Here is a 14,522-nt window from a genome sequence, read left to right on the forward strand (position 1 = left end):
GTGCGTTTTCAGACTGATGCGTATTTCGCACATGGGCCCGGCCAGGCCATTTAATGTGTTTCCGAAAGGGGCGAAAGTGGTATGTGCAACCCAAGAGGGGGCTTTAGGGGTTGCTTATATAGAATTTGGGAATTTTGAGATTTGGAATAGATGCCGATGGGATTGGGGAGGAGAACTAAGGGAGCTGGGTATGGTGGATGTTTGTTTGTTTATGTGATTTTGATTTGGTAGATTATAGTGTTTTTAGATGCGTTTTATTAGTTCCGTTTTGATTAAGAATACGCCTAAGGCCTTGAAGTATTCTAGTTTATTTTGTGGGTTTAGTATTGCTTCTAGAGTGAGAGCCTTGTTTAGATTGAGGGTGGTTTGTAATGTGGTTCGATGTGTTAGGTAATGTGTGCAGTGGATGAGTGCGTGTTCTGGGGTTTCTAGTTGTTTGCAGTGTGGGCAGTTACCTGTAGTGTGTTTTTTTATTTTTTTTAGGTGGTTATTTAGGTTGGTGTGTCCTGTTTAGTGATTACTCTGTCGATTTTTTTTTGATGGATGGAGAATTTTTGGTTTGATTGGTGGTTTGCTGAGTACTTTTTTAATTTGGCTATTTGAGTTTAAATATAGGTTATGCCATTTTTTGGTGATGTTTATGCTTGTTTACGCTTTTAACTTCTGATTTTGAGATGGGTAAGTTGAAGCTTATTTCTGGGATTTTGAGGGATAGTTTGGCTGCCTTATCGGCTTGACTTTTCCCGAGGGCATGTTATATATCTTCAGTAACGCCCTACAAACTCTGACTGATTTAAGGGTTTTACGTCCGGAGTGTTGTACAAAGTAAGACTTATTGCTTTTATCTTTGTCGGTGCTGATTATCAAGCAGGGTTCCATTTGCCCATTGCTATTTCTATTCTGTTACCTATCAGTGATAATTACTCTGGCTTCCCGTTTGCCCATTGTCCATTGCCAATTACTAATCAGTGATAACTTAAGACCTGGCTTCCATTTGTCCATTACTATCAGCGCTAATTACCGTAAAGTGTTGGCTTCCATTGTCTATTGCTAATCACCTATCAGCGTCAATTTTCTGTTGGCTTCCTCTGTTAAGTTTCCACCCGTTCTTATCTTATTACTTTTGTTGTTCTTACATGTACACATATACGCTCTCTGCCTCATAGCATTCATCCACTGCACACATTACCTAACACATCGAACCGCAATACAAACCACCCTCAATCTAAACAAGGCTCTCACTCTAGAAGCAATACTAAACCCACAAAATAAACAAGAATACTTCAAGGCCTTAGGCGTATTCTTAATCAAAACGGAACTAATAAAACGCATCTAAAAACACTATAATCTACCAAATCAAAATCACATAAACAAACAAACATCCACCATACCCAGCTCCCTTAGTTCTCCTCCCCAATCCCATCGGCATCTATTCCAAATCTCAAAATTCCCAAATTCTATATAAGCAACCCCTAAAGCCCCCTCTTGGTTTGCACACACCACTTTCACCCCTTTCGGAAACACATTAAATGGCCTGGCCGGGCCCGTGTGCGAAATGCGCATCAGTCGGAAAGCGCACGTTAAATATCCAAAGTAAATAAGTAAGCATTCATTCAGCTGATGAAGGAGTAAGCATATACTCCGAAACGATGGTTCCTAAAAATAAAGAAGTTGAAAAACATAAATTCTCTTATGTTTATCACTTCTAAATGCCTTTCAAAGACTTAAGACATTATATTTATGTAATCACACGACTGCGTGCGGGAATGAGCGTCCAGCAGTATGACGGCTGACAGTAGATAATTGAGTCTTGATCAGACAATCCAGTGATTGATATTTTCACCAACGATCAATGCTGTCGGGGTACAACGATACGCCATCGGCCAAGTCGCTGAATCTGACCACCCGATCCATTAAGTTGCCTCCAGCATAGGTTGGTAGTCGACAACGGATATGATAAACAGTTGGACTCCTTTGGACTCTCAGTATCAGTAGGGACACGGGTGGCCCAGTCGTCTAAGCCGCCGCGATTCCGTGTGCAGAGTTGCGTCCCTTGGGCACGCCAGAAACCTATGACTGTGGGTTCCAATCCCGATTCGCCTCGATTATGTTTCTAGGTTTGTCAGCACCATACCCGTGCTCGTGGGTTTCACCGAAGTGGTAAACGTCCGAGACCTGCATCACTTCGGGCTTTCCTCCCACATTAAGCTGACACGCCGCGATATAACTGGAATATTGTTAAAAGCGGCATTAAAATCACTCACTCACTCAGTATCAGTTCGTTAAAACTTAAACTCCTTATAAAATTAGGTTTACCTACTTAAGTATGAAATTAAAATCTACACCACTGAAGCTGACCCAAACTTCAAGCGTCTTTACATTCAAATTATACCCACGAATGCCTCATGCAAGGAAATGAAAGCATATATATTTTATAGTCGTGTTTATTTGATCCAAATACGCACTGACAGACTGGCAAAAACAATGTAAATGAAACTGTAACATAAAATTGTCACCAAAATATACACGATCGCTTTCATCACTTTACATAAAAATATAGTTTCATATATTTACATCTGGCATTACAAGGTAAGCAGAACATTAACAAGAAGAACACGTGTTTATATTTAAGACCAACGACATTTGGAGGCATAAACGGTAAAATCTTAGTTGACCGTGCATGACGTATACCACAATGCATTACTTTACGTATGTACACAATGCTCTTGAATAAATGTCACATAAATATCCACATCGACTTCTATAACAATACAGAGGCAACATACACAGACACTGTGTACAAACTGTATAAGGGCAAATTTTGTGGGGGTGATCAATATTGTACACTTTGATAAATATTGATCATGAAAGGACACAAGGTGTATATAACAAGTCTAGTCACCGCATTACAGATATCATAAATATAGGTAAATGAATTAAATAATAAAGCTGGAACTGCATTATATGTTATCATTATGACACAAGAATAAAGGTTCATATGTCTGGTGGACAAACGTGACTTTGATGTAGTGTTATTAACCATCGAAATAGATATTAATTCTGATGATTAGGAATCAATGGCTTTTAATCCAGACTGGTTTGTCTCTTGCATTGACAATATATATTTAAGATCGAACAGTCACCGAGTACTTACACCACCTGATGCCGTTAACCTTGGATCCCGTTAACTCGTGCCGATTGTATGGTGGTGACACCTAAAGTCTTCCTTTCCCTTGACAGTGGTCTATATCGTGGATTTGATTTAAAATAGCACATATACAATGCGATTTTGAAAACTGTATTTTGCTTACATCCGCATTTATTTCATTTTAATCACACAAAAGCTCTTAGGAAACAAAATGCAACCGCTGAGCCTTGTTCATCAAACTGATCTCAGACGGCGGTAATCCCAATGCTCTAAAATAGTCGTTGCGCTAGGATCAGCAGTAGATTGAAGTGGGGTGGAGTGTCGCCCTGTGATCTATCATTCCAAAGGTACTACATTATGCCAAGCGCGTGGGCAGTCATCAATATGTATGGAATTCTAATGCCACATGCATGCACGTAGACACTGGCAGGATATGGGAGAGGAGAACATCGATTTCATGACATAGCACAATGACGGCGCGCTCTTCAATTAGTAAAGGATCAAAAGAAAATACAACTATATCACTGAATCGGAGTTCCATATTTAAGGGCGCTGTGTGGTGAGATAAATCTTAGTATTGCTGCAATCGATTTTGTTGAAGCACAAGAACAAACTTGGACTGATTAGAAGTGGAATGTAGCTTCTGAGCAGCTCCCACTATATAAACATACTTTGACATTCACATTGCATTAGGTCAATATGAAAATATAACTTAAGACTACATCTGAAAATATATCATGATAAAACTCCAACTCTTCAATACGATTCGGATAAGGCCATAACAATTTGATTATTTGTTCTTCAGATTTTCCCGATAATAGGGGCTGTATGACGATTTATCTGCTATAATAATACCACATATATTATCTTTCTTGATTTATGAATGTTATGCCATTACACTCATATCTATATAACAATAATTTACTCGTGAAAATATACCCATGTTTTTTCGTGAACCTCGGACGGGGAATGTGTCCCATCACATGTAATTTTGCAGATAAATGTGGTGATTTGTACCTTGTTATGACATATTCATGTTAGAAACATTACTGACTTACCAGAATAACGGTAACAAGAAGCATAAATAACGGTAACAAGAAGCATAAAAAACGGTTACAAGAAGCAATAAATCAAATAGTTGTGGCCTGAATTATCCATAATGAACACTATGTTGGAAACACTTGATACATGGAAGAACATCAAAACAAGTTGCATTAAGGTTGCCCTATTCACAAGTACTATTCGTCGTAATTTGTAATTTCGCGATAAGCTGCAGTTGAAAGCATCTATGGAACTCATTTTACCAGGTGGTTGCAATATGATATATTACAATTTAAAAAGACTGTTAGACCTTTTGCCGCAATTTAATCCTCTGATAGCATTCGAAACCTTTGGCGTTGAAGAACCGCCCATGACTGTCTTTGAAACAGTTAACGTTACATACTAGTGGAAAGCTAAGTAAGAAAACGTATAGAACAAACAAACATTGTTCATCCACAAATGCAACGTAGCTGGTCTTGGTGTGCCATAGTATTCAGATAATAAACACTTAAGGCATTAAGATGAAAGATTATAGGGTATGGAGACAGTTGAGTTGAAGGCATTTGTACAATTTTTCAAAAGGTTTCAAAACATCCAAGAAGTGCAGAATTATGTACAAAGACATTACCTAAAACAAGACCTCTTAACGAATATATGTATAATAATGCATACATGAATCGTGTAATATACAACTACAGCATCACACACAAGAACCGTACTACTAAGTTCGAGTATCACAGCATCAGTATATGAGATACATGGTTATTGACTAAAAGACCAGAAGACGGCGACAAGAAACCCCAGTTGGCAGTTTGACCACTAAGTCGTGCTGTCAGATTGGACGTCCTACTAATGAAGCCAGACAAGGCCCGAAAGTCGGTGATCAGCTGAGGTCAGTCACCGTGGTCACCTAATTCTAGTTCTAGTCACCTGCCAACTGTGTGTTACTGTAACAAGATTCTACTCTGGAATGTGCTGCATGTCTGGGACATATCTGGGAATTTATCAAATGCCTTATATTAACTATAAACGGCTTCTACTTTGACTTGAAAAACAAAAGGATGATGTCGAGTGATATTGTTGTTATACTGATGATGAAATATATTTGAAATATTTCACCTTTTTAAAAATTAGAATGATGTTATCACCTCTTTACTCCTGTTGACAAAACGTCGTTCTGTATGTAGACAAGCTTTCATGTTCTGCACAACACATTCTGTAAACAATTGGTTATGTGTATGCTCGTAATATTAATATCAGGTAATATTTTGTAAATATTGTCACTGATGCGTCAAATGTGGAAATGTCCTCCACATGTCCACAATAAAACTTTTTAAAACTTCAGACAACTTCTGAGCAATGTATGACGCTCTTTGAAATTTTGGTAGATGGTGCAAAAACAAAAGTTGAAATGTAGACACCAAGGGCTGGAGCTACGTGAATATCCACATAAATGGAAAGTTGACTATTGGAAAGTTGACTATTGGAAAGTCAAAATCATCTGTCTTGTCATACAGTCTTGTGGAGGGTCACTCTTTATGAATCTTAATACATGGATTTAAATACGAAACCGACTAGGCGGTCTCACTGGTCTTCTTATTCTAAGTTCAGCTGAGTAAATCAGAAGGACTACTTGAGGGTTATAGAACGATATCAGATCATCGATACACCTGAAGCTTGAGTTAAACTTCTTGGCTACATTACCTTGTTTTGACTTTGCCAACCCGAGCAGAAATTCTGATTCATATGCATAACGAAACGGATCAGCAAGAAGGGGAGCGTAAGTGGTGCCCACGAGGATGCCACTTCTTGCCTAAATGTCATACCCCGAAATGGTACATAGAAGAAAGCTTAAAATAAGCATAACTTGAAACTTGCTTGTGACTTACTCATACCTGTATCACAATACTAATACTCGTTTTAACTACATTGTTAAATACATTACATCACTTAGGTGTCTACACAAACAACTAAGACGCTTCACATGCTTGGAAGTAATTTGTCATGATAAATCATGGAATGGAATAAATGTCACTCCATGAAAAATTGTATATAGTATATACGTTACACACAATTTTTCGACACATGGTTTTTCTTGTATGTTGTTTTCTACAATGAAAATAGGTTCACTACATTTATGTTAACATATCTTACTCAACGAATATGAAGTTAGAACGTAGTTGATTTGGTTTATTTGTGTCTCATACATGACGAGATGTATGTGGCTACAATTCATTCAGATAATATTCAAACAATACAGGTAAGTATCCGTAAGATGTAGTGTTTCTGGTAGACAAATGGCCATAGACAAACATTACAACTAAACCATTATATTCAGTTTACAAAATGTACAATGTTTACAATAGTTTTATGTACAAACAAATGACATCGTATGAGGTCCAAGCCATGATCTTCTATTCAGGTTACAAATGGTACGTATATTGATCTGTATCAATAACGTACAAGTGTTATTTCACTCAGCGGTCAAACAGAGACCTGGCTTATCCGTAGCTCGTGGAGGGGCTAGTTAACGCATAAGCACATATAAAGGCATGTGCAAAATACAGCAAGGACCCCGAAAGCATACTTTTCTCTGCTTACACTTTACTTTCCCAACCTTGCTTAAAAGGTGCTCCGGTTGGATCGTATTGTCTCATCTCTCAGTATATAATTTATGTAATACAAATACCAAAATAAAATTTTCACACAGGAATGGTTGATATTGATAAACAATAATTCGTTTTTGAACATTGGTCATTGCCACTGTTCAATCCGTTCACAATGTCACAATGCACCTGTGCCCCAAAGCCTCAAGTCTTGACCATGTTAGTTGGCACTAAGTGACAGTTACATTTAAACAATCCATGTATCGATTCCATCTTCAGGCAGTAACTGTGGCTTGTATTGCCCCATGCGAAAAATGGTCTCAAATTCTGCTCAAATCTTATCAGGTCATTACAAATACCAACTTGAAACGCAAACGATTTCCAATGTGTTGATAGTTTTGTAGGTATTCTTCAGTACACCAACTGCATATGTCGCGCATTCCCTGGAGCCACGTTTTAACAGCAATCAGTGTTAGCAGTGAACGATTATACGACTTCGCAAGGACTTGGTAGTTACTTCCTAAGGTTATGCCACATGGCATTTGACTTTCTCTGATTATGAAGCATTTCATTCCAGTGATTGCCTTCCTTCCCGGGCCTCTCCGGGCCCAGCATACACCGGCCAATGATCTCCCCGTGTCCAATCAGATCATGGTCCATGACACAACACTCCAGGCCCACCTTTGGCAGCACATCCGCCGGAACGTTGAAAGTAAGGGCCTCGTTCCAGACTGGATTTGTTGAACTACGTATAACAGAAGTCTTCTTTCTCTTGATCTTCTTTCCTTCAACAAGGAGAGTCAACCGGACATAGGGATCTGGAAGAGATTTGGGAAAACTCGTTATCGAGGTTTCTCTCATATCCGTTTTTATTTTTAGATGTTTTGTATGAAGTATCCTATCTGCAAATGTTACAACCTTCGGACTTTCAGTTATTGGCGGCGAGGGAATTTCGAAACAAACAATCTACAGGTCGATAACCATGCGCATGTTAAAATTAAAACGCCAACGCCAAAGAATTGCAGTCCCGAGTGTCCACCGAAACAGATTCCACTTGGTGTAAAATGCAAAATGGCGGTTGAATAATATGAATTGGTCATTGAATTCAGTGATTACACCAAGTGTTCGCGAAAAGGATCAGGATGTCCTGCCCTACTTGTAGCACCGCCACTCGCCAATGTGGCTACAATGTAAGCAGCAAATGTTTTATTCTGGTCATATCCATATGAAGATCCTTTGTATAATGTATTGCGTCTTGAGTTTCATATAAAGACACTGCTTTCCAATATATCAATTGCAATAAGATTTCATTGCGCAACGAATGGCAGAACTCACTAAGCCTACCTGCTGAGGGTGGGTTGTTGGAGACGGTCAGTTCTTTTGCCTTCATTATAACCACTGTGAGTCGTTCGGCTGTTGGGAGATAACTCAGTGACACCAGCAGCTCACCCAGTATACCAGAGGCCTAGAAAGAAGCACTATGTTTAAAGGGAGGCAGTGATCCACGGTTTTGGCCTTATTGTCAGTCCAGGTTAAGACATTGTAAATAGCAAATTGTAAATCTGTGCCACTTAGACATAATCTCTGGGTTAAATAGGTAATCATTAGCCGCTAGATTAATATATTATAAAATTGGAGTGAGCAGATAGCCAAGTGATGTTTGAACGACTTGCTAGGCCTGCCAATATGCCGTAGCCAAGTGCCCCTTTACTGGCTCTTAGAACAGTTGTAATATTGAAGAACATCATATAATAGATATAAAGGGTTTTTTTAGACCAATTTTTCGTCAATCTGGCTTCATTAATATAACATCAAGACAATACGTTTATCTTCAGACATTCATACATTTAAAGACAGAATTGTAATCTTAGCTTCACATCAAAGAACCTTCTTCCCTTTGTAAGAGACAGAAACCTCTCTCAGACTTCAGCTTAAGCGAGCATATCATGATCATGATGTGTAAAGAGATTGTTGTTCACGTTGACGAAAACAAAACCGGACCTTCCCTGAAGGTCATCATCACAGCTACCGGTTCTCACCTTTTGATGTTTCTGAATGTCACACCACATCTCGACACTATTGCTGATTTCAACCTTCCCTAGGTCAACCTGGACTTCTCCTATGACGTTATGTCGAGAGAACTTGTCATAATCATATATATGGAACACCAACAGCTTGTCCTTCACTTCGTCAAAGGCAACAGGGAACTTGAAGCGTTCGTTATAGTAAGGGTTAGAGGTCTTCCTCTTGACGGATGACTGTCGGATACGCTCATCAACACTTGGCACTAATGCAATACGTATGTAGGGATCACTAAATCCTCCTAGAAGTTCGGAAAGCGGCAGGTCTTGGGCTGGAGGACAAAGTTAAAATTAGTTAATCATGGAGAAAGGCAAAGAAAATGTATGGCGTTTGATAAGGATCCCTTTGGCTCATAATTTAAAATATGATGCCACAAAGCCAACCAACCAATCTTGCATGTGTGGGATTATGGGAAAGCAAAGCATGGAGGATAGACACAATAATCGAAAATCGAACAGCCTGATTTGACTGCGTGAAATAAACAGGTCTTACAGGTCCGACTGGCTTTGCACTATTATGATACAATCCATTTTGTCTTATACGTGTAAATCATCATTTCCAAAATAAGTTTTATTTCATGCAAGGAGGTATATAAACTCATCCTTCCTTCCTCATGTTCAATCGTAAAGCTTGTCATGGGAATTCATTAGTAATGCAAACTATTCTGTAATTCTGTTTAACCAACGTTCAAGTTAAACTTGTCGTCGTCCAGATGAAGAAATTCAGGCAAATCGAGCGGGAGTCTTGAATCTAATACAATGTAAACCATTTCAGCTTTGTGATATGGCTTTAGACATTCTCAATATTGACCATTTTAGTTCGATATCGCGGTTGACACATGTTGACATATAGCCTGCCTTCAAATTCAATTTGAAGAAAGCATCAATATATGAGTATGGTCCAGCTATCCTGAACACAAACATGCGTCAGTCAAGAGTTCTAGATGTTATGGATCAGTGACAGATGCAGTCTCTGTCCAATATAGACTCCAGTCCCAAAGAACCTGAGACGTTTTATCACATGATACCATACATGCAGCACGGACACAATACCCTTAAAGATCCATTACGTATCCAGACAGCACATGTGAGTGAGCATGGCTTCTTTATTCTTTTCCTACGCTGGAAACAATTTCACGAGCTGCTCACAATGAGATCAAAAGCACTTTCCCAAAAGACACACTTTTTGTAAATTTGTGTTAATGCGATTGAGTCTAGACTTATTGATTACTATTTACTTACAGAAACAATGTGTCTGCAACATTGGCTGACCAATAAAATGTGTTTCATGTCACTGCAGACTTCACCGACAAATTCTATCCGCAGTTAACTTCAAACCACTGACGTTCGGTATGAGCGCGTGCGTGTGTTGGGTTTAACGCTGCTTTGAACATTATTCCGTTTATATCACGGCGTGTAAGCTTAATGTGGGAGGAAATCATAACATGGTGCATTTACCACGTTACCAACGAGCACGGATATGGAGCTGACAAACCTAGAAACATAATCGGGGCAAACCGCGATTCAGTCCACGACCATAGGTTCCTGGCATGTCTAAGGGACGCAACTCTGCACAGCGAATTGCGGCGCGTTAGACGACTGGACTCTCCGTGCACCCCGCTCAGTGTGAACACATGTGTACACTTGTGCTACAATTCTATGTTGTGTACATTTATATGCTATCCTTGTAGTAGTAGTAGTTGTAATAATAATAATAATAATAATAATAAAACGCACGTAGTAATAATATATTAAAATATAATATTATCACTGAGACTAGTATTGGTAGTATTTTATTTCTGCGACCATCTGACCATTATTGACGATATCTGAAATGATTCGTTAATGTTTGCAGCGGGGAGGGTGGGTGTGGTCATGGATGTGGGTGAAGACGTGGACGTGGGCGTGGGCGTGGGTGTGGGTGTGGATGTGGGTGTGGGTGTGGGTGGGTGTGTGGGTGTTGGTGTGGATGTGGGTGTGGGTGGGTGTGTGGGTGTGGGTGTGGGTGTGGGTGGGTGTGTGGATGTGGGTGTGGGTGTGGATGTGGGTGTGGGTGTGGGTGTGGATGTGGGTGTGGGTGTGGGTGGGTGTGTGGATGTGGGTGTGGGTGTGGATGTGGGTGTGGGTGTGGGTGTGGATGTGGGTGTGGGTGAGGTCGTGGGTTTTGGTGTTGGTGGGGCCGTGGGTGTGGGTGTTGGTGTGACCGTGGTCGTGTGTGCGTGGGTGTGGGTGGGGCCGTGGGTGTGGGTGTGGTGGTGGTTGCTGGTGATTATGGTGGAAAGGTTTACGGGCAAAGTGGATCCTCGGAAGGTGATACACATGAACTATAATAATATGGTCTCCTACGTAGTGAAGAATGAACAAGATCGCATTGACATTCCAGACAAAAGTAGAAGATGCAATCAAACATTTTGCTTAACGAGGAATACACCAGGAAGAATCGAAATTGTGTCATTTTGCCCCATGCAGACAAACCAAAATAGTCCCAATTGCATTTTGATGAGCTATCTTCACCATTCTACATAAGGTCCTCACGAAAGGTTAAACACTTATTATCCAACAGGTCAAGTTGACTGATGCCGACTTTTTACTTTGTCAGAAACCCAGATTGTAATCAAGTGTAGTTCACAAACTGTTTTTTATAGTTTAATAGTCCGTCCATAAATATGTTTATATGTAACAAAACTTTGCAAAATGACCAAAAAATGTAAAGAAAGAAACATGAATTGATTATACAAATGTCAGGATCAAGGTCTTAACAAAATAACTCCTAATTATGTTCTTGAGGGCGGTGCCGTTACAAATGACAGCTGAATTAGTAACACGTTACTTCGCACGACATTATCACTAAGACTCGCCTGACCTTCGATCATGTGCACGACCAGATCCGACGTTCTGAAGTCGTAATTGAGCCTTGTGTGAAGACGGCCGTGACCGCCATCCAGGGAAGACTGCTGAAGAACAACGTCTCGACGAGGGTACAGATCTGGACGAATAGCACCTGCAATAGGAGTGAGTGAGTGAGTGAGTGAGTGAGTGCGATCAACGCCTTTTCCGAACACTATGCACCACAGCGTTGAAGGCAAAGCCAAGCTTAGACATTTCGAAAACGTTTACAATTTGTTAAATCTGCGATAAGGTATGGTACTGTAAGTCATAATAATCGGGATAATTCTGGGATTCGAACCTACGACTAACGAATCTCAGGATCAGGACGCAACTCTAAACATCGACTTGCTACCCCTTAGACAACAGGGCTGCAGAGTCCGTGGTACATGAAGGAAAGGGGGAGGTGAGGTGAAATTGGGTTTGCATGGGTGCATGCACGTGTTTGTGTGTGTGGCTGCATGTACTAGTCCGGACCGATGCCGATTTATAGTGCTAGCTCACTGAGATACCATGCCGCAGTTGAACATGAATACCCCACTCAGACACAGTATACTGACTCCGAGCCGACCAGTCCTTGTTTTAGCCCCTTAATGCCGAGCGCCAGACAGGGTAATAACAAGTACCATCTTTTAACGTCTTTTGGTATGACGCGGCCGGGGATCGAACCCCGGACCTTCCGCTCTCCGGGCGGACGCTATACCACTAGACCACGGAGGCGGCTAAAGAAGAGGGGAGGCGTGTGAGTGGAAAACCCTGCACTATTACAACATACACATCGTTTACCCTGATTATTATCTTATGACATGTAAGATGGATTTGTGTTTTAAGAATACAGAATACATATTTGTGCTGTTATGAAATTCTAAAGCTAAGTACCCATGGATGTGCTTGCTGCCTTACCCCACTAGGGTACTTGAGCACATATTTCACTGACATCTGTAGTGGTTATAAGAATCGAGTAACATCCATACCTTGGATACAGAATAAACATCCGAGATCAATGAGTTATCCGTGGCTGATAACACAGACCATCAATGACTTTAAGGATCTGTTATGGGTCCTTGCCGTCATGAATGTATAGGAGTACTACATTCTCAGTAAACATGAATGCAATCTGTGACCGATTAAACCATTTCACTATCCACTCATTTACCGCCAGGTGTGGGAAGTTAAATGCTGTCACTGAACTACATGCGATAGGCTTCGTGGTGCGTTGGGTTTATCGCCGCTTTTTAACAGTATTCTAGTTATATCACGGCGTGTCAGCTTGATGTGGGAGGAAAGCCCAGAGTGATGCAGGTCTCAGACGTTTACAACTTCGGTGAAACCCACGAGCACGGGTATGGTGCTGACAAACCTAGAAACATAATCGGGGCGAACCGGGGTTCGAACCCACAATCATAGGTTTCTGGCGTGCCCAAGGGACGCAACTCTGCACAGCGAATCGCGGCGGCTTAGACGACAGGGCCACCCGTCCCCTCGATAGGCTTCGTAGAATATTAAATCAGTATGTTATCGTCAGTGGATTGCTCTTACCAAAGTTGGCTTCAAACACCAGACTGTCAACACTAGCGTCGCTCTTAGCACTTAGACTGCTGGTGTCGTCGGTGAATTGCTCACTGCGCAGACTCCCACGTGACGTAGTAGACATGGATGCAGAACGAGGCTGTACCGGCCGATTCTCTTTGGTGATAGAAATTTCCTGAATAATTGAATGCATTGTGATTAGTAAGGGAACATTATTTACATTATCATTATTATATGGAACCAGTGTCAAACGATGAATTTTGTATTCGGATACTTGAGAAGTGAGTGAGTTTGGTTTTACGCCGGCGTGTCAACTTGATATAGGAGGAAAACCGAAGTTATGCAAGTCTTAGAAGTTGAACTTTATGGTGAAGCCCAGAAGGATAAGGTGTTGATAAACCGGGAATCAAATTCAGGAAAAATTTTGAGTTCGAACCCACGACACACTTAAGGGACGCATCACTCCATAGCCCATTAAAGCACCTTTTACCATGGAACTTGAAGGCCTTACAAACGTGTGCCATATCCCACGTATGTATTTAAGTCCGTATATGACTGTGAACATGGACCCATTATGCAATTTGTTTGTTTGTTTGTTTGTTTTAATTAGTTTGATGCTTAACGCCGTAAAGCAATATTCAGCTCTATGACAAAGGCCTGTATGCCTGTGCCCGAGTCTACCAGTGATCGTCCCCGAGCCTTTCACACAGTAATACATCTATCGGGATTCCAACCCGGTCGGCGTGTCGAAGCACCGATTTATCATGAAGGATATTCCCAGTCATTAAACTTAAAGTTCAAATACCGCTTCAAATTCACAAACTCTAAACCCGACAGGAAAATGCACAGTGGCGAATCAGGTTTTACAGCTAACGTCAGTCATGACTGCGTGTGTCACGACACTTATCTGTCCCGTTTTCGTGATCTTGACAGTCGGTAAATTCACCGTGATTACCTGGAAATCTCACATCTGGAAATACGCACCCGGAGTTTGATAAGATGTGTCAAGTTCGCGACAATAATGATTCTCCTATGGCTTGTTGTCAAAAAGTCAAGGCTTACAATATAGGGATTAATCCTGTCGTTTAATGGAAAAAATTCCCGTGTTTTTGGTGTAGATCACATGATTATGGTTGGCAGCCGAGGGCGTGGATCAAGGCCTTGGGGATATTCACGACACTGCCGACGGAAGCGGTAATGAAACATATCGCGATATCCTTGACAACCATC

At 40.8% G+C, this 14,522-nt stretch overlaps 1 protein-coding gene across 1 annotated transcript in view; it reads right to left on the reverse strand.

Annotated features, from left to right (window-relative positions):
• Positions 1-2,467: 2,467 nt before the first annotated feature.
• The window catches only part of LOC139474524 (synaptotagmin-6-like), a 29,315-nt gene continuing 17,260 nt past the window's right edge, over positions 2,468-14,522 (reverse strand). Inside the window, exons 3-7 of the mRNA XM_071257577.1 lie at positions 13,302-13,467; positions 11,740-11,877; positions 8,835-9,148; positions 8,140-8,260; positions 2,468-7,613 (exon numbers count right to left, since the gene is read on the reverse strand). Of these exons, the coding sequence (XP_071113678.1) occupies positions 7,309-7,613; positions 8,140-8,260; positions 8,835-9,148; positions 11,740-11,877; positions 13,302-13,467 (1,044 nt within the window). The 3' untranslated portion in view covers positions 2,468-7,308. The remainder of the gene's footprint in view (positions 7,614-8,139; positions 8,261-8,834; positions 9,149-11,739; positions 11,878-13,301; positions 13,468-14,522) is intronic.

The sequence above is a fragment of the Haliotis cracherodii genome, unplaced genomic scaffold (assembly GCF_022045235.1).
Source record: "Haliotis cracherodii isolate W230 unplaced genomic scaffold, xgHalCrac1.p SCAF_3, whole genome shotgun sequence".
NCBI classification, from domain to species: Eukaryota; Metazoa; Mollusca; class Gastropoda; order Lepetellida; family Haliotidae; genus Haliotis; species Haliotis cracherodii.